The 26,418-nt window shown below is 43.0% G+C and overlaps 1 protein-coding gene across 1 annotated transcript in view; it reads right to left on the bottom strand.

Moving 5' to 3' along the window:
• dph1 (diphthamide biosynthesis 1) overlaps nt 1–25,837 on the bottom strand; it is a 685,989-nt gene extending 660,152 nt beyond the window's left edge. Inside the window, exons 1-3 of the mRNA XM_059655332.1 lie at nt 25,762–25,837; nt 17,003–17,149; nt 7,311–7,374 (exon numbers count right to left, since the gene is read on the bottom strand). Coding sequence (XP_059511315.1) covers nt 7,311–7,374; nt 17,003–17,149; nt 25,762–25,837 — 287 coding nt within the window. The remainder of the gene's footprint in view (nt 1–7,310; nt 7,375–17,002; nt 17,150–25,761) is intronic.
• Nucleotides 25,838–26,418: the final 581 nt, after the last annotated feature.

Here is a 26,418-nt window from a genome sequence, read left to right as displayed (position 1 = left end):
GGCCATTATTAGACTGATGAATGGACTCTGTGACTTCAAATAATGCTGATATTGCCTCGCCTACGTCCTGTGCGCTGTAACCTGTAAGACTCCGTCCAAGATATTTTTTCACCCCACGATCTGTACATCCTTGCTTACTGTGATCTGCATGCACTGCCTATAAACAAAGCTTTTCACTGTACTTAGGTACATGACAATAAATCAAATCAAATCACAAACTTTCTTCCAACCTGAAAAATATCCATCAATTGTCATTCTCAATTTCCTATTATTCAGTCAATTTTGCATCACATTGCCATTGTCCCTTTTATTAAATGGCACGTAACTTTCCTCGAGTCTGTTGAGCGGGTACCGTATCAAATGCGTTTCGAAAGTCAATGCAGATCACATCAACAGCCTCTCTCAATTACTTCTTGAAAAAACTCTCAGGTTAGTCAAACATGACTTTCCTTTAACAAATCCATGTATTCAAGTATTCAATCCTACTTTGAAGGTCACTATTGACTTTGCATCAATTACAGTTTCATTCAGCATTGCCTAATCCTGACATTCCAAGATCAAAAGAAAATCACAGATTTTCATTCTCATATTGCACAGTTACATCTGCTCCAATTATGTTCCCTCCATAACAAGCCCTGCCTCTCAGAGCTACATCCCAACAGAGCACAATGACTATAAGGAATTAAGAGCTTCTCAGAATGAAGGCCATTGTTGTAAAGCAACAAAGTCTGTTTTCTGGTATATTCCTAATTAACAGCTGTGTATAAGAATATTGCACTAATTAAGTTTTCTGCAATGAGTTACCTTTTAGACCTCTGGGGAATCAGTAAATTAGTGGATGCTACTTATGTATTGCTACCTATAATTTTCTCTTTGCAGCAGACTGTGCCTTATTTGCATTGTTGATTGGCCTGGGAGTGTGTTTGGAGGCTACAGTGGGAGTGGGGCATACCAATTGAACACTCCCAGAGAGAATGAGGCGGTATACATTTTTTGTTAAACAAAAGTATTAAGGATTACAGCAGGTACATCAATTTAAGGTTGCAATCTAACCAAGAGGTGGTTCAGGCTCGAGGGGGCTGAATGGCCTCCAGCTGATCTGAGGTGGCATCCTCAGCCTTGGGGAAGTGTGAAGAAGGGGTGAGTTTAACTATTTTAGTGCCACAGAATCAAGTAACATGGAAAAGTTGTTCCTGGTCTCCACTGGAAATTGAAGGATGAGAGGCAAACTGGCAAACAGTTGGCACTGGACAGATTCTTCAACCATTGAATAATTTACGCATAAAAATACAGGTGCAAAATTAGGCCATTCAGCCCCTTAGAATTGCTGTGCCATTCTCCAAGACAATTATCTTCTACTTCAACTCCATTTTCTTGTCCTTTCCCCATGACCCCTCAAGTTCCATTGATTACAAGAATTTTATCAACTGTCTTTAATATACTCAATAACCGAGCATCAAGAAATCCCAAGATTCACAACCATCTCAGTCTTAAATGGCTAACCCTCTTAGTCTGAGACAGTGTCCCCTTGTGCCCAAATTCCACAATCAGAGGAACAACGAATTCGCAACAATCCCACCAAGATCTCATGAAAATTTTATGTTTCGATGAGATCAACACTCACTCTTCTAAATTCCAAAGGATATGGGCCCAGTTTCCTCAAACTCTCCTTCATAGGACACTGCCAGGAATCAGTCTTGTGAATATAGTCATGCCTTGGCTAGTCCGCAAACATTAAGAATGCAGAGTGGAATCATCATAGAGAGAGTAATGTGGGGGGTCAGAGGGAGGTTAAGAAAGAGTGGACTCAGAGATTGGGATTAACTCCACATTTTGATGGATGCCCTGATCAGGCTGATCTTGAAAAGACTTTGAGAACCAAAACCCATTCAGCCCAGTTTCATGTCGATCTTTTACATTCCACACACAAATCAGATTATCCTCTTTCCCACCCCCATCCTTGCATCGTGTAGACCTGGTTAGTTTCTTTATTCAAGTGAGAAAATTCAAAGTCTAAACAGTTACAGTTATGAAGAAAATGTCCAACTAGACTAGGCCCGAAACGTCGGCTTTTGTGCTCCTGAGATGCTGCTCGGCCTGCTGTGTTCATCCAGCTCCACACTTTGTTATCTCGGATTCTCCAGCACCTGCAGTTCCCGTTACCTCTGATACAAGTGATTTGATCACCTCAGAGCGACTGAAAATATGTTTTCCTGGTCTTTATTTCCTTATTTGTGATGCCATAATACCACTGCCCAAACTCCCAGTGTGTAATTGCTCTCTACAAAGGGTGCTAGAGTAAGGTGGACTCCATTGTCAGCATCAAATTATGCCAAATCTGGGATTTTAAAAATGCGTTTATAGAATGGTTTTCATCACAAATCTTTTTTCCATATTATATTCATTAATGGGTTTGGGTGTCACTGGCTAAGCCAACATTTATCCTCCAATCCTAAGTGTACCAAGATGGCTATTAGCTGCTATCTTGATATGCTGTGGTCCTTAGGGTTTAGGGGCAGCCTCAGTGTTATTTGGAGGACTGTCCCAGGACGGTGACCCAATGACAGCTGAGGGACTACAATCCAGTTCCAAGTCAGGATGGTGTGTGTGGATTGGAGGGGAACCTCTAGGTGGTAGTGGTTCCATGTATCCGCTGCTCCTGTCCCTCTCGGTGGTAGAGGCGGTGGGTTTGGAAGGTAACGTTGAAGGGGTCTGGGTGAATTGCTACTGGAGAGCTTCAGAGCTCAAACGCGATCCTCCAGTCGACAGACAACAGGAACAATGTGCCAGGTGCTTTGGGTCAACGTGGTTTAAGTGAGCCTCTAATAGGGAGTGTGGGATACATTTCTTAATTCTGCCTCGAGTGATCAACATTGCTTAACTAAACATTTTCAGACAAGATTAAACCTATATAACAAGTTTCTCATCTGTTTCCACACGTGTGTCACAAAATGCTGTGTACAACAAACAGTTTTGGAGTGCAGCCAATATTCTTATGTAGTCAAAGAAATTGTTACTTCATGTACAATAAGGTCCCACAAAGAAAACTGACGTGAGTAACCGATTAATCAATTTTTTTTTGCGGTGGCACTTAGGGAAGACAGGTCTTCACAAGCAATGAGGCATCTTGAATACTGCAGAAAAAAGACATTTTGCAAAAACATTTCAGCTACACTCTTAAGAACACTCAAACAAACCTTGGCAGTTAACTGTCAGTCATCATCTAACTGATACATTCTTGACATCAATGCCGCTACCAGTGTTTACTAGCTAACAAATCAGCACTCTTCTTGGGCAATGTAGAAACATTCTTCCCCTTCACATTTCCCAATCACAAGAACACCAAAGTGCAAGGCAAAAGAAAAATGCTTCTAAAAAAAATGCCTTTTCTCTGAAATACTAAAGCGACATCTTTTAATCTACTTGATCCATTGGAAAAGACAGATGGGAGCCATGGTTTAACTTCTTATCAGCAACGCCATACAGCAATTACTCAATGTCAACTGAAATTGCATGCTTAAGTCCTACAGTGGGTCGTGAACTGACAATCTCCTGACTGAGACACAACAATGCAACAAAACAAGCGAAGTTGAATCATATCTGGAGTCAAAAGATCTGTTCTTTGGGGAGAAGGAGGAAACAAAATAGCTTACAATGGAAACCAATAAAAACCGCTTAACTTCATGTAACCTGTCAAATTACAAGATGGAAATGACATTGCAATCCCCACAGGAATAATTGGGAGAATCATCCGCCTACGATATCAGGTGTCAGCACTTAAAACCCTGGCAGTGCCAGATATTGTCAAATTATGACTTATATTCCATTAATGTCTTTGTATTAGATACAATAAACCTCCAGAGCAACATGTGCATGAATTCTACACAGTCGAGGCTGCCGTGTTTCAGAAGAGACATATAAACTGAGATGCCATCTGCCCTTTCAAATGGGCAAAACAGATTCCCTTTCCAAGATGAGGCAAGGAGCTGCTCCCCAGTGTCTGAGCGAGCGTTTATCACTCAACAACACAAAATCAGACTGTCTAGCCATTATTACCTTGCTGTTTTTGGGAGCTTGCTATGCATAAATCAGATGCTTTTTTTTTCCCCCATGTCACAACAGGTTTCCTTGGGCATACCTTAAACACATCTAGGCTAAAAAGTTTATTTTCTCTCCCCTAGGAGGAGGAAATGGGGCAGTGATTCTCATTTGAGAAATTCCCACGAAGCCTGCACGCTGCACAAAGCCTCGATTCAGTCCAAGCTTAAAACCTCTCAATGCCTTTGATCCCTCAGCTAATGTATTTCTGATCTGTCTCTAGTCTCACAAGAAAAATCCCAATTCAGAAGCAGCCAGCAGCTTCCTGGAATGGTGCTTTCCAAAAAGAGGACCAAGCTAAGCACAGCACTCCTGCTCTTGATGATTCGCACAACAATGACAGATCGCTTCATGCCTTCAAAATCTGTGAAATTAATTTTCATCTGAAATGAAATTGGAGACTTAAAAGACACATTTCAATCAGCCTGGTTTGACGGCAACAAATACAGTAGCACACTGGCGATGTGACCGTGTTAGTAATCTACAGAAGGCAAGTTCACAGCGGTTTTGAGTATTAGAATTCAGTCTACCATAGGCAGTAGCAAGGAGAGAGAAACAGAGTTAATATTTCAGGTCCATGAGCTTTCATCAGGACTGTGCTTTTCTCTCTCCACAGAAGCTGCCTGATCTGTCGACCAGCCCTAGCAATTTCTTGCCTTATTATCAGTATCACTGGAGTCTGCAAAAAGCCAGATCATAAATCTGCACAGCCTGACCCACAGGACATTTGCATGGTATTCCAGTTGTTTTGCAATCCCAGAAGCTGACCATTCAAATCTGAGACTTCCAGATGAAGTTGTGACTACTTTAAAAAATGTTAAGTAATCACACTAAATTCCAGCCCACACTCTTCAACTCTACTGCATATTCACTGTGCCCCGTCATGTAAATGATTATGGTCTATTCGTCAATTGCTCACCAGGGATTGATTAACTCCTCAGCTAGTTCATTTTAAACAGTAAATACAAGTTATGAAATTGACATTACCGCAAGCCAACCTAGCCCTGCTTGATAAAAACAGAAAATCCTGGAGAAACTCAGCAGGTTGAGCAGTGTCACTAGATTCAGAAACAGAGTTATGTTTGGAGTCTGATCAGATACTTTTTCAGAACCGAAAAGGAGGGTAGGGGATTGGTGGTTTTAATGCTGTTGACAGAGGAGGAGGAGGAGAGAGTGGAACAGATTGTGAGGATGCGAGAGCAAAAGACAAAGGGAATGCTAATGACAGCAAATGGGTGAGAGATGTAAAACAGACGCGTTTTTATGCTGCTGACAGATTCCTCTGTGTGCGCCTTACAAACCAACCGCTGAGTAATTGACAGGCAAAGTTGCAACACAGTATTTCAGGAATCAAAACTAGTATGTGGTCACTCACCCCTTGAGTTTACTGCAACTCAAGCCAGCCAGGGCTAGGTCTGTTTCTTAACCGCATTTTCCCATTTGGATTCTGCATCCTGTAACGCCCCTTGCCAAAAGAATTTGTCTCAATTTAGAAACTTGCAGTAACTCCCTTGCCTAACAGCAATCTTCTTCCAGTGGTTTGGGGAGGGGGTCAGTTGGGTCCATATTTGTGAAGGGCAGCTTCCAGATACCACCCTTGAATGGCGTGACTAATTTTCAGGCTTTTTTTCTGGACTCTCCCAACCTGCATTAACCCTGTCAAAGACATTAATAACCTTAAACTCCTCAGTTAGATCGTACTCCACCTTTTCAGCACGATCCTCAGAACATTAGCAGGCCAGGCATCCAATCTTTTCACTTGAAAACATCGAAGTGGAGAAACAGTTTTTCACTAATTAGCAGTTACACACTGAAGATGGGAGACGAAATTAAGGTGCAGATGAGCCTTCATTTACTTGAATGGTGGAACAGATTTGTGGGGCTGAATGGCCTCCTCAATTATATCTTACAACAACGTGTTTAATGCCCTTTATACATGCCGGAAAAGTAGCAAGCTATTGCACCTCCTAGTCACAAACCACTTCAACTCCCCCCTCCCACTCCTTGGACGACACGTCCATCCTGGGCATCCTCCAGCGAGACAACAATGCCACCCGAAGGTTGCAGGAACAGCTTGGGAACCCTGCAGCCCAATGGTATCAATGTGGACTTCACAAACTTCAAAATCTGCCCGCCCCAACTGCATCCCAAAACCAGACCAGCTCGTCCACGCCTCCTTAACCTATCTGACCTTTCTCCCACCTATTCACTTCTTCCACCTCAAGCCCCACTCCCATCTACCAACCTCATCCCCACCCCCTTGACCTGTCCATCTCCTCTCCACCTAACTGCTCCTTTATCCATCTTCTATCTGCTGCCTCCTCCTCTCTCTCTCTATTTATTTCAGAATCCTGTTCCCTTCCCCCATTTCTGAAGAAGGGTCTAGGCCTGAAACATCAGCTTTCCTGCTCCTCTGATGCTGCGACGCCTGCTGTGTTCATCCAGCTCTACACCTTGTTATCTCTTAAGCTATTGTATTAGGCTGCTCCCGTGTAATCAGTCACAGAAAAACTTCACATGCTTAGAATTTTTCAGCGCAAATGGAACGCGGTGCAGTGATATTGCTGAAAAGTCCACATGTGCTCCACTTTTTATTTTGGTTACAATCAAGTCAAATTTGGCTTTGAAGACGCGCACATCTCTCTGTTGATTCAGGAACAACATTCCGTAATTCTTGACACTGAGATCAAAGACCCACTGTGCCCATTCCCAGATGGCCCAGCTCTAGCCTTCAAACAATGTCGGAAAGTCCCTATATCAAACAAGAGGACAGCACAGCAGCAATGAAAGCAGTGGTACATGGTGGCTCAGTTAAGTGCCCTGTGAATGAACTGAAGGTAGCTGATCTGTCCCCTAGGGTTCTGTTATGACAAATATAAACCACTCAAAGCTTCCCTCTTGCAGTTTATGACACTGAACATGTAGCCCATTATCTTTTCCTTAATTCCTTCAGCTAATTAGGAACCAAATTGAGTCATTGACAAAGCTGTGAATTGTAACATCTTGACCCATGACTGCTCTGCAAATTTGATGGGAAAAAAACCATCCAACCAAACACATCAGCATCAACAACACACAAATCCAAACAAGCAATGTCCTATATTCTCCACAAGTGCTGCGTCTACTCAAATCTCCCTTAATTACTTACAAGTCCAGGCCGGCCCTATGGATTTGGTGCTCAAAGCTGTTAACTTAATGAGTTGTTGTCCTACCTTTCGATGATATCAGCAATCACGCAGGCAAACATCAGGAGTCCTTCAGGCATCTGCAGGGCAACTAGGTAAGACATGGAAAAGAGATTTTGATGAAAACACCGTTGTTTGGTGTTGCTGGTTTCTATTTGTATTTTCAACGTGTGCTAAGTGTCTGTGACAGGGCCAGCTGAAAATGCTTGATTCTTTCTCCCGACATTGTCACTGCATTCAAATTAACTCAGGGTCTTGCAATGCAGTGGTACTGTCCACATATCTGGGCCAGAAGGTCCACAACATGGCCATGTGTTAGAAGATGTCTGACCAGGCTGACTAATTATCTTTCACTTCATGTGACACCTTTCTAGGACATAAAATCTACTAGCTTGTTGTGTACCAAACCTGTCACCTCTTGCAGTGAGAAGGACAAGGGTAGGAGATACATGGAACACCATGACCTGCAATCTCCTCTGGAAGGCACACACCAACCTGGCGCGGAAGTATAATCACTGTTTCTTCACCATTGCTCAGTTAAAATCCTGGAAACGCCTCCCGCACCTAAATTCAGTTACAACATTGTGGGTCTATCTGCACCCTGAAGTTCAAAAGGTAGGTGACAACCTCTTTCCCCAGGGCAATTAGGGAGAGGCAATAAATGCTGACTTTCCCGACAACATACACAATACATGAACAAAAGATTTGCGCTTTCCATCCAAGAATGTCTCACTGAAGTTCAATAGAGCTCACAGACCTGTTCAAAGGTTAGCCCCACCGAGCTACGTCACATTCATCTGGGATATTGTGCTGCCATCATTGATTGCAAAGAAAGAAAATATGTCACTCACACTGAAATTTCAATTTGCTGAGATGACACAGATTATAGGGGAGGCAAAGATTCCTCACCCGATTTGCCATATTTACAAAGCAATGACAAAGATAACAGGTTACAAATGATAATATACCCTTCCTCGCCTGTCATGCCAATCACCAACCCATTTAACTGTGTAACTGCAATCTCTCTTTCCACCTCCACCAATAACACACTCGAATGTAGCAGACTTAACATGGAACATCACACACTTCTTGATCAAATATGGACATTAACTCAACGGAGATATGAGATGTTGTTGACAACAATATCAGAGGCAACTTCAGAGGGTCTAAAACGCCAGAGACAGTAGTCGTTGAGGAGGAAGTTATTTTCATTTCTCCATCAGGATTTTTAAAATATTCATTCATTGGACGTAGATATCGCTGGCCAGGCCAGCATTTATTGCCCATAGAGAATTTAAGAGTCAACCACATTGCTGTGGGTCTGGAGTCAGGCACAGGCCTGTCCAGATAGGAACAGCAGATTTCCTTCCCTAAAGGACATCAGTGATCCAGAGAGATTTTGACAACTGATGCTAGTTCTACAGCCACTATTACGGTGACGTGCCTTCAATTCCAGATAAACAATCTGAAATTATTAATTATTTGAATTTTAATTTTCAACAGCAACAGGGTAGGATTTGAACCCATGTTCCCAAAGCATGAACACTGCTTTCTGCAACACTAGTCCTGTCACATAACCAATATGCCACCATCTACCCTCCCAACTAATGTAACCAAGATTACAAATGCTAATATTGAGATCTAGATTTGTATCAGTTTAGCAAATGAGAAATTGGTACGAAGACTGTGTTCTTAACTCCAACCCAGTTGCAGTCATCCAAATCCATTTGGTTGCATATTGAGACAATAAGATAAAGGAGCAGAATTAGACCATTCTGTCCATCATTAGTTGCCTGTCACAATTCCCAAACAACAAGTGACCAAATCTTCCACAGAAAACAATGAACTCAAGTTCAAACAAAGATCCACAGTACTTCTGTGATTTGCAAATGGTGCGGGAGGGCCGGGCAGACGGTCCCGGGCTGCGGGAGGGCTGGGCAGACGGTCCCGGGCTACAGAGACTGGGTAGCTGAAGGTAAAGCCACACAAAATTAATACAGTTTGGTTAAAGATGTCCTGGGATGCGGCCGAAGCTCAGTGCCATAGACACTGGCCATTCTCTTCTCCCCCCGGGAGATCTCTGCTGCCCTCTGGCGAGGGCCTCCTCCTCATTCAGATTTCCATCACTCCATCACCACCCTTCCACCATCTGAGACACTTTTATCTGGCATTACCTCCAAATACCATCCCCCACTGATTCGCTTCTCCTAGAGTGACCACAACAGAGGAGCAGGCCATTCACCCCATAGTATCCATGCTAGCTCTCTGTAAGAGCAATATGGCTAATGCCATGCTCCACAACCCCAGCCCCCAGTCTTTTCTGTTTAGCTCTACACATCTCCCTCCCCTGTGTTTTGCACGTTGAACCCTACCTTGTTAGCCCAGTGGTCAGATGCTCAAGGATTTTCTTACATACATCGGTGTTAAATTGTGTTCAATAATCAATGTTTGAGAGGTACTTTGGGTATTTTTTTTAGATTCAATGCACCACATGGACTGCAGTGGTTTAAGGGGAGTGCCCACTAGCATCCTGCAAAACCATTCAAGAATGAGGAATAATTGCTGATATAGTCAGTGCCAACACACATCCTGGGAACATATCGATAAAAGTTAAAGGTTTGGTGGCGCACCTTCACACCCTGGCTCAGTCAGCATCAGCTCTGGGGTCTATGTCCCTTGGGTAAAGAGATCGGAGTAATGGCATTAACTCTGTTACTGGAATAAACCTATATACACAAAGCTTGAAAAAAATGTACCCAGGGTACCACAAACCTACATATGGGCTTTTCACTGTTACTCCCCATCTCTGTGCAAACACTGAAATTTGACATCCACATGCCTGGACTGGAATTTAATTCTGTTTTCGAAGGTGCCAATTGTGAGACAATGGTCACAGCTGTGACTGGCAAGTGCTAGATGCTGGCGGCCAGCAGCCAGGAATATTGCACAGCACACAGAACTACGTATAGGAACCTGTCTTTCAACACGGGACTGCAGACCAGCGGGGTGCATACAACCCTACAACAGAACACTTAATATAACCCTCTGTCATGCTGCAAGAGAGCAGGCACATGTATGGTATGCTGTGGTTTAACACAATGTGCAGAAGGTACTCAACACATGATACATTATGAGATTGTTAATATAAAAAAGGCATATTGTCGAAATACAGAAAGAGATGATATATACAGGACAGCGAGGACGGCCGCAGAGGGGGCCCGCTGCGGGAGGACGGCCGCAGAGGGGGCCCGCTGCGGGAGGACGGCCGCAGAGGGGGCACATTATGCGAGGACAGACACAGATAGGGTACATTATGCGAGGACAGACACAGATAGGGTACATTATGCAAGGACAGACGCAGATAGGGTACATTATGCAAGGACAGACACAGATAGGGTACATTATGTGAGGACAGACACAGAGAGGGCACATTATGCAAGGACTGATATAGAGGGGGTAAATTGTAGCAATACAGATACAAGGAACAAAGGGGGAGCACTTAACAGTCTGTAATATAGCACACACCCTTCCCAATCAAGGTTCCTTTCTTGGATTTGCAAAGGCCTGGATCTAACGCCGAGCCGCAGTAGAGCTGCTAGCCTGGTCGGTTTGTCCCCAGGGCACACAAGGAGCAGAATGATTAGCTAGCATTAACTTTCCCTCTCACTGCCCAGGATGGGCTCACTGACATTCATGGTCTAGACTCTCATATCATCTCACATTCTGATAACACATTTTAACACAGTTAAATATCCCAAGACACCTCACAGGATCAATTAAAAGGCAAAGTTTGGAACCAAGCCAGGTGACAGGATACAGATCACCAAAGTCTTGGTCAACCGGGAAGGTCTTAAGGATTATCTTAAAAAGAGTGAGGAAGGTTGAGGAAGGAATCACAGGGCTTGAAATGAAATGAAAGTCACTACAGTTGGAGTGTTACAGCACAGAAACAGACCCTTTGGTCCAACCAGTCCATGCCAAACGTAATCCTAAAATAAACTAATCTCAACTGCCTGGCCCATATCTCCTCAAACATTTTCTCCTTATGTACTCATCCAAATGTCCTTTAATCGTAGTAATTGTAACCATATTCACCAGTTCCTCAGGAAGTTCATTCCACACATGAACTGCCCTCTGTGTAAAAAATGTGCCCCTCATGTCTTTTTTAAATCTCTCTCCTCTCACCTTAAATATGTGCCCCCTAGTCTTGAAATTCACCATCCTAGGGAAGAGACAAATACCATTAACTCTATCTGCACCTCTCATTATTTTATAAACCTCTCCTCTCAACCTTCTATGCTCCAGTGGAAAAAGTCCCAGCCTATCCAGCCCTTCTTTATATTTTATAGTCTTACAGAAAATGGGGATTGTGTGGGAAAATGGCATTAAGGAGATGATCAACCACGATTTGATTGAATGCTGGGCTTGATGGGCTGAATAGACTCCAGCTTCAAATGTTAATTACTAAGGCATCTTTTACATTCAGTTTAAAAAACTCCAGTTATTTCTAACAAGCAGCTTTGATAAGATGTTCACGCTTTGTGAGACTGCTTTAATTAATTAATCCCCAGCATTTACCATTTTAAAAGCTCCATTTATTTCAGGAAAACTCAACTCAATCTGCTTTGAGAGCCTCAAAGATATGGTTCTTTAGCTGCACTGGTTGTTTGTAAATTATTGTCCTTGTTCTCATCTCCACATGGCCTAATCCTCCCAATCTCTGTAAACTTCTCCAGCTACACCGCCATTCCACCTCTAGCCAATTCTGACCTCGTATATATCCCCAATGTTTATGCTTCCAATGAAAACAGCCTGCCTTCAGCTGCCTGGCCCTTAATCGCAGACATTCTCTCCTTAAACATATCCATTGTTAATCACAGGTATGCACATTGCTGGAAGACACAGAAAGGAGCTTCACTCTCTCTGTGTTACAAATGACCTGAGAATACTCAGAAATGACAAAAGTTGAGAATTCTTCTGTTCTCCCAACATGGGCAACCACACTTGACTTCACCACCCCTCTAGTAAAACAGATACTTGCCTTAAAAGTAAAGAAAATGTAATCAAAATAGAAAATGTCAGAAGTGCACAGAGTGAAACAGCAAATATTTCAGGTCTGTGATCTTTCTCCGTAGTGATGGTCAGCCAGACCTCCAGAGTTAACACTCGGGTCTCTTGAGTTAGAATGTTGTAGATTCAAAGTCTAGTGAGACTTGGATAGAAAAAATTTCCAGAGCAGCACTGAAGGAGTGCAACACAGTTGGTGATGCTGTCTTTCAGATGACACAGTAAACAGAGGCCCCATCTATCTTCACTGGGGGAACACCAATTCAGAGAAAAGCAGGGGAGTTATGCCTGGTGCTGCGCCCAATACTGATCCCTTAAGTCAATATCAAACAGATTATCTTGTTATTGCCATGTGACTATTTCAGGACACTTGATGAGAACTAGTTGGCTGACATGCTTCCCATATTATGGCAATGAGTGTACTCCAAGACACCTTCAGCAGGCTGCGAAGCTTCTGTAATCATGAATGGTGCTAAATAAATGGAAGTCTTCCTTCCATAGGATGAGCAAAGCAACAAAGGTGTTAATAAAACACACGAGACAATTTGTTCACTAAGAAACAATCCAGTTAAAACAAGGACAAGAATAAAGAAACTACTGGAACTCCAAAATATTGCAACTATTGATCCTTTGTTTAAAAAAAATGTGATTTTCTCCTCCCAACTACCCTAATCACAGAGAAACAAAAATGCTCCACAACAACCATCCTGGAACTTAAAATATGCTCCCCTCCCAATTCCAATTGCTGTCCTAGATTCATAGAATCTCTGCAGTGTAGAAGCAGGCCAGTTGGTCCATTGAGTTTACACTGACCCTCTGAAGTGCATCCCAACCCAGACCCACTCTATGTCTGTAACCTTGCATTTGCCACAGCTAATCCACCTAGTCTTCACATCCCTGAACACTACAGACAATTCAACATGGCCAGTCCACCTAATCTGCACGTCTTTGGACTCTGGGAGGTAAATCACAGAGAAAAAAATCACAGAGAAACAAAAATGCTCCACAACAACCATTGTTGTTGTGAAAAAAAACACTTCAGCAAACACAACCCACCTGTGAACTTCAGACAGATAGCTCTCGATAAATCCATTAAATTCGTCAGAGTGTTGACACTTGAGATGGCAGTCCGATCACACAGGTATTAGGAAAGAAAACAGAGAGACTTAACGTGTCAAAGAGCCAAAATCCCTTGACACAAACACCCCCAAAAAAAAACAAAAAAGTTAATCATTTCTTTCTCTCTTGACTTGATGGCTTAGTGGGTAGCGTCCTCACCTCTGAGTCAGAAGGTTGTGAACTAAATTCCTAGCATCAGAAATGTAGATTCCAGTAGCGAGGGGGTGCAGCATTGTCAGAGGCCTAGTTACACTAACCAAGGAACTGCCAGCAGTCTTCAGCCAAACAATTCAGGTCAGCACTGACCATCCAAACAAATAAATGGAGCAGCACAGTGAATCAGTGGTTAGCACTGCTGCCTCACAGCACCAAGGACCCAGATTCAATTCCACCCTCGGGTGACTGACTGTGTGGGGTTTGCACGTTCTCCCCATGCCTGCATGGGTTTCCTCCCAGAGTCCAAAGACGTGCAGATTAGGTGGACTGGCCATGTTGAATTGTCTGTAGTGTTCAGGGATGTGAAGACTAGGTGGATTAGCTGTGGCAAATGCAAGGTTACAGACATAGAGTGGGTCTGGGTTGGGATGCACTTCAGAGGATCAGTGTAAACTCAATGGACCAACTGACCTGCTTCTATACTGCAGAGATTCTATGAATCTAGGACAGCAATTGGAATTGGGAGGGGAGCATATTTTAAGTTCCAGGCCAATAGGTAAACAAGGGGCAAACTGGTACAATGAACGACTTCACTCAGGCCTCCATCACACAATCACATTTGAAGAATAAGTACTCACAAGAGAGGAACAGGAGTCCGCCACAGGAACTCAAGAACCTGTCCCATCTTTCAATAAGGTCATGGCTCATCTCCAACCTCATCTTCCCACTTCCCAGAATCCAAAAGCCTATGGAGTCCTGGCTATACTCTTCTTTCTCAAATAGTTGTAGAAACTCACTCCGTCTCTTCATTTTCCAGCTAGTTTTCTTCTCGAACTGTAATTTTTTCCTTCTTATTAATCCTTTAGTCATTCCTTGCTGTCTTTATATCATTCACTACATTACTTTTATATGTTATATTTAAATATTTCATATGTTAAAGTACCAAGATGGCTTTAATTTAAATGGATGCACATTGAGTGGTCATTTATCCAGTTGCGTGAACCTGGATTTATTTTAGCTGATCTGATCTAACCTGCACAACTGGAAGGTTATCAGCCCCATTATCCACCCTAACCTGCTGAACTACAGTTTATCAGAAGTCCTGGGACATGTTATCAGGTTGAGGTTTTCTGGAAGCCTTCCAAAGCCATTTTTAGCAGAAAATGCCTGTTACCGTAAATGCCATATGCTTTTTCTTTTGGAGATAGTAGGAACTGCAGACACTGGAGAATCTGAGATAACGAGGTGTGGAGCCGGATGAACAAAGCAGGCCCAGCAGCATCAGAGGAACAGGAAAGCTGACGTTTCGGGTTTAGAGATAATGGGAACTGCAGATGCTGGAGAATCCGAGATAACGAAGTGTGGAGCTGGACGAACACAGCAGGCCAAGCAGCATCTTAGGAGCACAAAAGCTGACGTTTCGGGCCTAGAACCTTCATCAAAAAAGTTTTTCTGATGAAGGGTCTAGGCCCGAAACGTCAGCTTTTGGGACCCTAAGATGCTGCTTGGCCTGCTGTGTTCGTCCAGCTCTACACCTTGTTATATCACTGCTTTTTCTTTTGGCTGGTTAGCGGGACTGTATTTATCATGTCCACACATGTAACATTAAACCTGTATAAACAAAGACCTGACAACCGGGATCAGCGCGGTCCACAGCAGCAATAATGGTATCTGCCCAGCCTTGTATCCTTATGCATTTCGGTTCCCAATGAACTGTGAACGTGCAAACAGATTCTCAGCAGAAATAAGTAAGGGTGTGTGCGCGAGCGAATGCCTTTTTAAAAGATGACCAATTATCTGGTTAGTTTTGAGCTGGAGAGAGTTCAGGGGGTGACCTGAGAAATTTATAAAATTATGAGAGGCATAGATTAGGTGAAGGGCACATGTCTTTTCCAGATGAAGGGGGAGGTCAAAACTAGGTGGCATATTTTTAAGATGAGAGAAGAAAGATTTGAAAGGAAACTGAGGGGCAATTTTTTCCACACAGAAGATGGTTCGTGTGTGGAATGAGCTGCCAGAAGAAGCGATAAATGCAGGACAGTTACAAGATTTAAAAGTCACTCGGTCAGATACACAAGTAGGGAAGGTTTAGAGGGACATGGGCCAAACGCAGGCAAATGGAACTATTTTAGTTTAGGAAACTTAGTCAGCCCGGACAAGTTGGGCCAAACAGTCTGTTTCCATGCTGTATGACTCTATGTCCTAAGATCATGGCAGATGCCATACAAATGCAAACTTTTCTTTTATGTGTGTGTAATCAAGGGAAGCAAGCGTCAAAGGCATGCACTGTTCATTCCCACTAAGCTCTTGAGAAGGTGATGGTGGGCTGCCTTTAAGAACCACTGCATTTTATGTGGTGTAGGATCACCTACACAGCTGTTCGGAAGAGTGGTCTCGAATTCTGACCGTGATAATGAAGGAATGGTGATATTGTTCCGAGTCATCTTGTAGATAGTACATACGGCTGCCAATGTACTTTGATAGTAGAGACAGCCAACGCTGAAAGTGCCGAACATGCAGCCAATTAAGTATTGATGGGATAGCGTTTGCGGGTTGTTGAAGCTACCCACTTCCAGGCAAGTGGGATGTATTCCATCACACGCCTGACTTGTGTCTTATAGATGAAGAACAGGCTTTGGAGAGTCAGGTGGTGTTTTACTAGCCACAATATCCCCAGCTTATGGTCGCACTTGAAGCCACAATAATTCTGAGACCGATCCAATTTAAGTTTCTGGTTAATGATAACCTCCAGAATAATGGCATTAGGGACTTAGAAATGGTAATGACACTGAAATTCAAGGACGGTTATACTCTCTTTAGTTGCAGTTAGGTTCATCTCTGTTCCCCAACACTAACATGCCATAGCTCAAAATGAACAAGCAGTAAGTAAACAGTTACATACATAGCTCATCAGCTCCATAACTACTCGTGGAGAAGTAGCTTGGCATTGTAAGGCATACAACCAACGCCTCTGACTGCATGACTTCGCACTCCCACTCTAGCATCAAGTGGTGGAGCATGTTGGAGTAGGAACAACACATCGTGTCCCATAGTCACCTTTCTGGCTAAATTGTTCCTCTTGGATTGAGGGGTGAGTGCTGACATGTCACTGACCTCAGTCCCCCAGAGGTGTCTCACTGGAAGCAGTTACCAGGCATACTGATGGAACCCCATCCACACTTGAGACAGGATTCTCAGGAATCTTTAGTCACTCTAAATCTAGTGCCGTGGTCAGGTCTGCAGCCCCTATTCCCCCTCCGAACGGAGTTCCACAACTCAACACAACCTAGGAACCCAACTTAACAGCTTTGTAACTTTTCTTATGTAACACTAGTCCACATGCCTTCCTGAAATTACGGGGCAAGGGAAACCAGTACCTCTTTTGGCATCTGCTTGCTTTATTCTCCAGACAGTCTTATGGATCTCAAAGTTGTAGTTACTGGGCAGTACCTGCACAGCCTCCTGGAGCTTGCTGTCATTTAGGATTTCTTCAGGAATCTGATTTGCCACCCGACGAAGAGGACCTAATCCCAAAACGGGAGAGAAGAAGAAACAGATGGTTGCCATTGTGTTGATCAACCCTTCCCATCAGCCCTCCTGAATCATCACTCAGCATTTTGTTGCATATAAATGAAACCCATTTTACAGTCAACCCTTATGCTGCAACAGTTTCACTGCAAAGACACAGACCATTACTGACAAAGCTCAGTCTGTCTACCATCGAATGCTCTACACATCGATAATTCTTTCTGTTATCTTCAGTTCACCTTTGCATCTTTCACTACTCCTTCGTGAGACAGCAGGAGACCAAACAAATGTGAGGCCCAAGTATTTTCTACAGAAGCTTTATAAACCAGCTGTATAGCACAACAATGCCTTCTCCCTGTTACTTTTTTGTTGGGGTGGGGCTGAGACATTGACAAATCACCCAAATGACCCAATAGAAAATGCCTACAAGTTCACGATGCTGCACTGAAAATGACCTAACACTAAAAAATAACGACAGCAGAATCAAGAACCTCTGGGTCCCAGAGTGCTTCAGTGTAAGTCATGGAGTGACTGAGGCTAGTAATCAGTGTGGTCCAGCTAACAGGTTCCCAGCACTCTGTAAAGCAAGCCCTGCATCACATGAGTAAACCAGATTCTGTTGACACACAATAATGTTGCACTCCATTCCCCTCAGAAAACTCCCACTGTGCTTCACTTAGGTGTAAGTTTTGGCTCAGCAATTAGCGCTCTCCTTATGTCAGAAGGCTATGAGTTCACATCCCACTCTAGGACCCAGAGTTTATGATGCAGGCTGATGCTCATGACCAGCAGACTGAAGGGGTCAATGCTGGATGAGATATTATACCAAGATCCAGCCTGCCCTCTAGGGTGAAGGTGAACAAGCTGGCTTCCTGCCAATAATTATTGTTCAACCAACATCATTAAAATCAAATATCTGCTCATTACATCATGCGGATTGTGGGAGCTCACTATCCATAGATTGTCTGCCATGTTTCCTGACATATCAAAAGTACTTCATTGGCTGTAAAGCACTTTGGGATATCCTGAGGTTGAGAAAGGTGCAACTAATTATTTATTCTTTCAGGCATTTGGTACAGAACTTAAGTATTACTGAAAAAAAAACACTTTGTCAAAGTTTGTTGAAGGAACACAGCAGGCCAGGCAGCAGAATAGGAAAGTTGGTGTTTCACGTCAGGATCCTTCTTCAGGTCCTGACCCAAAATATCAACTTTCCTGTTTCTCTGATGCTGCCTGGCCTGCTGCGTTCCTCCAGCTCCACACTGTGTTATATCTGACTCCAGCATCAGCTGTTCTTATTGTCTCTTTTGTTGAAGTTCTTGTCTTGCATTCATCAGGACATTTCACAAGAATACCATGGGAAGAGAGTGCCAATTGGTTTGCAAATGGGTGATGAATGGTGGAGATGTTCACATGACAACCAATCAGTACTCTCCCTTATATATTCCAAGTGTTGTTTTCCCTGTACTTATTTTTATTTCTTACAAATTATCCTGATGGGCATGAGGGAATAAGCCTCAAGAAGACGTGCCTTTTTTCCAGCATCACTTATTCTTTACCCACAGTTTGACCGTTCAATAGTGCAACTAATTACAGAAACAACACAAAAAGAAAACCTTGCCTTTACATAGCTTATTTGCAAAGCCCATGCATTACTTTTCGAAGTGTAGTTACTGTAGTCAGCACAGAAGCTAATTTTCACACATTAAGGTCCCACAAATAGCAATATAATAACAGTCAGATAACCTGATTTTGGGATGTGAATCAAGACAGAAACACCACCCAGGGAACTTGAAAGAATTCCTTTTCCTTCTTCAACACAGCCCCATGGGATCTTTTATGTCAACCTGAGAGTACAGAGGTGTCCTCAATGCAAACCCTCAGTGGCGAAGAAATCCTCAAGTTACAGCCAGTCTTTCATAGAATAGAATCATACAATCTCTACAGTGTAGAAGCAGGCCATTCAACCCATCAATTCCGAACCAACGCTCAAAAGAGCATCCCACCCAGACCCATACACAGCCTCGCCTCTAACCTATCTCTATAATTCTGCCTTTCCTATGACTAATCCACATAGTCTGCATATCCCTGGTCAGTACGGGCAATTGGATAAACATTTGAATGATAATTATGGGCTTCAGATTGGTTTCACGGGTCAGCGCACATTGAGGGCCGAAGATCCTGTACTGCGCTGTAATGTTCTATGTTCTCTGTTTTAATTTAGCATGGCTAATCCACCTAACCTACACATCATTATCTTTTTTAATCTTGAGCAAGCCAGCCATTTATGACCGCTAACATTCATATAAAGGCAGTTTCAAAAGTTGATAGATGGCATCTTTCCATTTTAACCTACAACAGATGAGTGGCTTATTGCAAGACTTTCAAGAAGTCACTCAGGATAGTTCAAAGGTCAAAAACAGCAAGTCTAAGAAGACTTTGGGGGAAAAAGTCAGTATGTTTTGTGTACAACTGTGCAGAATTAGTGCTCGGGGAAAACCCAGAATCAGATCTAGCTTGGTGAAGCTAGCTGTCAGGAAAAGCTGCAGCTATGCCTGTTAATAAGGTAGAGTGCACACCGAGTCCAGAGGAATATGGAGCTGAGACAGGATAATGATTGACCAGAGTAGTAGTTGTCAAGGCAGGGTATAACAGCTCTTGAAAGGGAGTTCAAGACTGGACCGGTAGAACGGTGATCCGTTTTGAAATTTAATGAGATTTGATGATCCAATATGTTATTTCTGCCTGCTGAGTTGCTAAGAAATCTGAGGGACCTGCCTCAGCTGTATTCACCATTTCTCTGTGCACTATGGGATGCTGAATCACAACTAGTTACCTAGCCTTACCAGATGTTAATTCTGGGTGTCGGAAATAAGTTGGACAAGTATAACAGAATGTATTACTGTTCTAACCTGTTAACAGCAATAAGCTTTATTGTGCAAGACCCCTGGATCTTTCACTTGACCTTATTTTAAAAAGGAAGGTTACTAACAAGGTCCCTAACAAGATCAGAACATAGTTTGGTGATCTCAACATCATAACAAAGTTGCAGTCTGGTCTGGGAGCATAACATAATAGGTAGTCTCATCAGTGATAACATAAACCTGGGACTCAACCACGATCATAATACAACCGAATGACAGCAACTCAAATGGAGCACTGGAGTGTCAGCATGGATTTCTGTTTTGGGAAGACCATAAGACATAGGAGCAAAAGTAGGCCATTCAGCCAACTGAGTCTGCTCTGCCATTCGATCATGGCTGATACATTTCTCAACCCCATTCTCCTGCCTTCTCCCCATTACCTTTCATTCCCTCACCAATCAAGAGCCTATCTCTGTCTTAAATACATTCAATGACTTGGCCAGAGGAGTCCTTGAAAGCATAACCTATTCCCTTGGAGCTGGGAGTGTGACCCACTGAGACAGGGTGGCAGTCAGCAGACCAAGGCCCCTAGAGAACATGCTGGCCTCTGACCAGTGTAACGGGCTCCTTGACATTCACCCAAACCAGTAAAGCAGGCAGCCAGGACATCAGTTCAAAGTCTGAGTGAGAGGGAAACTGCATTATCACAATGGATATCAGATGGGGCGAAGTTTCAACTACACAGTAGTGCGAATGCAACTTCCTACACACATTCCTGTGAAAACAGACTGCTACATCCTGCTTGGTGTAGTCAGAAAGTGCGATGATATGAACACGCTTGAAGATCAGTACAAGAGAGCAGAACAAGAACAGTAACCCAATGGGGAAACCCCTGCAGACCGTTTTTTAATTGTCCTCAAAACAGAAACTTGGATTAACCAATAATCTGGATTAAAAAATGCAAGTAGGTCACGAGTACGCCAAAGAGAGGTTTGGAATACTCTACTTCAAGTTAACATTGGTGCATGCACGGTAAGCTGTACAGTCATTTACTGAGTACAATTTTTGCACCTGATGCACACAACAGACTTTCAGCCATCCGATTTTTAGCCCTTTCTTGCTGTGCACATTCACCGATGCAAATTCTGCCATTGTTTATCGCAACACATCAATTTAACACCTTCACTATCAAGTGACACCAAGATTCTGCAGAACGTCCAATCCAAAGGATCATAAATAAAACAGTGTTCTTATAAAATCATTTGTTTTTCAAATTCTTTTTTATCCTCTGCTTTCGAAAGCTGAAGGAAATGCAGCTTCCTGCGGCCCAGGTTGAGAGGCTGAAGATTTTAAACAGACATCGAGAAGGGGCAATGGAGATGGCAGCTCTCTGAGGATAGCCAGCACTGCTGGAGGTGGGTCAGACTCCCAGGGTGCTAGGTTCATACCACTGTTACAGGCACAATGAAAATTAATATCATTTACAACCTTCTTTTTCAATTGTTTTATCATCAAAGCATCCACAAAAGGATGTCACAAACAACAAATAAGTTCTGGACTCTTGGCATGACGTAGGAAAACAGGGTCACCACACGCACACAGTGAGTTCCTACGATGAGCAAGAAAGCAGAGGGAACTCCCCACTTTTGTTTTTCCAAACAGGGCCACACAATCTGTTACACCCTCCCGAACAGGTACAGAAAGTAAAAGTAAACCATTCAGCCTGCTCGGCCATTCAATACAATCATAGCTGACCTTGGTCTTCAACTCCAGTTCCCCACTCACTTCCCAGATCATTCCAATTGCCTGAGAGACCAATAATCTGCCTATCCCAGTCTTCAATCTATTCAGTAGTGGAGCTCCCACAAACATCCTGGTAGAGAGTTCTACAGATTCACGGCCACTTAGAATCACAGAATGCTTACCGTGTGGAAGCAGATCATTCGACCCATTGAATCTTCAATGACACTCTGAAAAGCATCCCTTCCAGACCCAGCCCCTAACCGTTCCCTGAAACCCTGCATTTACCATGGCAATCCACCTAATTTACACATTCCTGGACACTACACAGCCACTGATTACGAGGTCAGTGCGCCAATGACCCAGTAAGGCTGACAGCTTCTGGGTTCAAGAAGAGGAGACTGCAGAGATCAGTTAATAATACAATAAACAGCTAGCCATGCACCTTAATGCATCTTAAACTTATACAGGACTGTGCACGCTTCTACTCCACTTAAGATGGCGAAGGGGTACAAAGTACCATGACTCACAACAGCAGAACCAGAACTGACAGAAGGTACCCATCAAGAAAAACTAAAACAGACTGAAATTCCTTTCCCCAAAGAGGAGGGAAGTTGGTTGTGAGGCTCTAAGATAACAAAGGAGTTTGATTGAGTAGATGCCAAGAAAATATTTCCACATGTGGGGGAACCTGGAACTGCAATTCCGAATAGAAGACAATCATTAAATAAAAAATGGTCTTTACCCAGCAAATGGAGGGGCAATGGATCTCCCTCTCACAGAATGCTCAAAGGGGATTAAAAACAAAGTGCTGGAGAAACTCAGCAGGTCTGGCAGCACCTGTGGAGAGAGAAGCAGAGTTAACATAAATTCTCTTTCTCTCTCCTGCTCAGCTTCTCAACATTCTTTCTTTAATTTTAAGATTTCCAAAATCCACAATAATCTGCTTTTATTTGAAGGTCAAAAGGGAGAGGGGAATAGAAGTCTGTGCAGTTAGGATGGTGGCAGGGAGGGAACAGAAATGCTAACACAGATCAGTTAGGCTGATCAGTCCATTTCTGTGCAGTACACAGAGCTACAGGAAACAGATGTTAGACAGTAGATCAGGGACTGCAGAATATTGTGGATTCTGGATTGCAATTTGATCTGTTGATGTCTGGCTCAATTGAAAATGTGGTAAGTTACTTCAAATTAATTTCATTAAACTCTCCGGGAACGGTGAGAGGTAATAAAGCATTAGGAAAATGTAAATTATGTTTCTTAAAATGTGAAGATGTAAATGTGAAGAGTAACTATCTTTCTGCAAAGATGCAGTCACGTTTTTAGGAAAACATTATGACAATCCCCTAAAGGGTCAGGGAGCTCTTCCCAGTGCTCTTATCTCCCATCAATGCAGATTACAACAACAATTTATATTTATAAAGCCCCTCAACACCTCATTATATGACTTTTTCTCACATTACAACAGAAGGCTACACTCGAGAAATATATCCTTGAAAAGTCTGATGGTCATGAAAGATGTTGGACAACTGTGAGGCTTTCTTTATTGTTGTTTGCATTCACTCCTATCTGGGCACCACATCTCAAGAAGGATATATTGGCCTTGGAGAGACTACAATCTAGGTTTACAAGAATGATACCTGGACTTCAGGGTTAAGTTATGAGGAGAGATTATCCAAGCTAGGCCTGTTTTCTACAGGAGGTTAAGGGGTGATCTCATTCAAGTCTTCAAGATATTAACAGCAAAAGACAGGGTAAATAAAGATAAACTATTTCCACTGATTGGAGAATGCTAGAGCAAAGGGAGATAGTCTGAAAGTTAGGGCCAGACCGTGCAGGAGAAAGCAATTCTACACAAAAAACATGGTAGATGTTTGGAACTCTTCCACAAACACCAGCAGATGGTGGATCACTTGTTAATTTTAAATTGAAATAGAAAATTCTTTTTAAGCAAAATTGTGAAGGAATGTGGGCTGAAGGCAGGTTTATGCAGTTAGGCCACAGATCAACAATGAATGCGACAAAAGGATCAAGGGGCTAAACGGTCTTCTCCTGCTCTTATGCTCCTAACCAAAACAAAAACCTTAAGGCACTTTGCAGGAGAATTACCAAAAATTTGACATTGAACCACACAAAAAGGTATTAGGGCAGTGAGCAAGAGCCTATTCAAAGAGGTCAGTTTTAATAAGACTCTTAAAGCAAGAGAGGAGAGAGACAGAAGGGTTTCTGATTGGTATTCCAGAAATTAGGGTCTAAGCAGCTGAAGACACAGCCACCAACACTGGAGCTGAATAACAGGCCAGATTCAGAACAGAGATGAGAATTTTTTTATAGTGACAATGGGAACTGCAGATGCTGGAGATTCCAAGATAACAAAGTGTGAGGCTGGATGAACACAGCAGGCCCAGCAGCATCTCAGGAGCACAAAAGCTGACGTTTCGGGCCTAGACCCTTCATCAGAGAGGGGGATGGGGTGAGGGTTTTTTTATATATCTGTTCACAGAATGTGAGCATCACTTGCCAGGTCAGCATTTCATTTGCCACCTTGAATTGCCCTGGGGCAAAATATGGTCTTTTCAGAGGACAGTTAAGAGTTGAGTCTGAAGGCCAGACCAGGTAAGGATGGCAGATTTCCTACCACATAGTGAACCAGACAGGTTTTTACAACAATTGCTAGTGGTTACGAGACATTGGTAAGGTGGCATTTGGAGTACCAGGTACAATTCCGGTTGCTCTCCCAAGCTGTAAAAGGTACAAAAACGATTTACCAGGATGTTACCGAAACTGGAGGCTTGAGTCATAAGGACAGGCCGAACAGGCTCAGACTTTCTTTCTCCTAGAATGGAGGAGGCTGAGGGGTGATCTTATAGATGCTTATAAAACCATGAGGGGCTTAATAAGGTGAACATCCAAGGTCTTTTTCCCAGTATAGTGGAGTCCAAAACTAGAGGGCATGGGTTTAACATGACAAAGGAAAGATTTAAAGTGTCCAGAGGGACAACATTTTCACACAGAGGATGGTACGTATATGACAAGCTGCCAGAGGGAATGATAGAGGTGAGTACAATTTACTATACTTAAAGATATTTGGGCAGATATATGGAATGGAAAGGTTTAGAGGGAAATGGGCCAAATGCAGGCAAATGGGACTAGTTCATTTAGGAATCCTGGTCAATATGGTCGAGTTGAATCAAAGGGTCTGTTTCCATGCTATATGATTCTATGACTGTATTAATCAGCTGGCCAACATTTACTGTCTATTCCTACACTGTCAGCAACATTGCTATGGGTCTGGAGTCACATGACATTAGTGATCCAGATGGGTTTTTCCAACAATGGACTCATGGTCATCATTAGACTTTTAAAATTAGATTCAAATTGTACCATCTGCCATAGTGGGATTCAAACTCAGGTGCCCAGGGCATTAGTTGGGTCTCTGGATTAATGGTCCAGTGATAATACCACGGGGTACATCGCCTTCCCGTAAGGAGTAGGATAGGATAACTTTTTACTCAATTCAAATTCCACCATCTGCCAAGGTGGGATTTGAATCCATGCCGCCAGAACAATAAACCAGAGTACTGGATCACAAGTTACAGAGATGTATAGCATGGAAACAGAACCTTCGGTCCAACTCGTCCATGCTGACCAGACATCCTAGGTAAATCAGGTCCCATTTGCTACCATTTGGTCCCTGCACTTGTACTCCATGACTGTGTTAATAAAGCCCAGTACGCTGCGTGCTTTATTCACTGGTGTCGCCACTTATCCTGCCACTTCTAATGACTCATACACAAATACAGCAAGAACCCTGCAGAGGGCCCCTTGTTTTGTAGTGTCTCTCCTTCATCTCTTTACCAAAATTCATTACTTCTGTACTTGCCCACTCCATCAACTTGTCCGAGGAACGGTCACTCAACCTGAAACATTAACTCTATTTCTCTCCACAGATGGCTGCCAAACCTGCTAAGCTTTTTCAGCAATTTCTGGTTTTTGTTACCTACTTCTCAATGTCTTTTGAAATTCTACTGTCCTCATCACAGTTTGCAATACTTTTTTACAGCCACGAGATGTGGGCATCGTTCGTGGCCAGTATTTTTATTGTCCATCCCTAGTTGTCCCTGAGCGGATCGTGAGCTGCCCTCTTGAATTGCTGGAGTCCATGTGCTGTAGTTCAATCCACAATGTCATTAGGGAGGGAATTCCAGTATGTTTGATCCAGCAACAATGAAGGAATAGTGATATATTTCCAAGTCAGGATGGCGAGTGGCTTGGAGAGGAACTTCCAGGTGGTGTGTTCCCATGTACCTCCTGCCCTTCTCCTTCGAGATGTAAATGGATATGGATTTGGATGATGCTGTCTAAGGATTTTTCGTGAATTTCTGCAATGCATATTGTAGATAGTTCACTTCTATGTTTTGTATCATCTGCAAACTTGGAGACTGTCCCTGCACACTGAACCTAAATCATTTATGTAAGCCAGGAACAGCAAGGGTCCCAGCGCTAACTCCAGGGAATTCCAGTACAAACGTTCCTCTCAGGTAAAAAATATTCATTCACCATTACTCAGTGTTTCCCATATCCTAGCCAATTCTGTATCCAATTTGTCCAAATGACTATTAATTCTATCACAAATTATTAGTTTTTGAAGGTTCCCCAAA

The sequence above is a fragment of the Stegostoma tigrinum genome, chromosome 27, assembly GCF_030684315.1.
Source record: "Stegostoma tigrinum isolate sSteTig4 chromosome 27, sSteTig4.hap1, whole genome shotgun sequence".
Classification (NCBI taxonomy): domain Eukaryota; kingdom Metazoa; phylum Chordata; class Chondrichthyes; order Orectolobiformes; family Stegostomatidae; genus Stegostoma; species Stegostoma tigrinum.
This window is presented reverse-complemented; position numbering and strand designations above follow the sequence as displayed.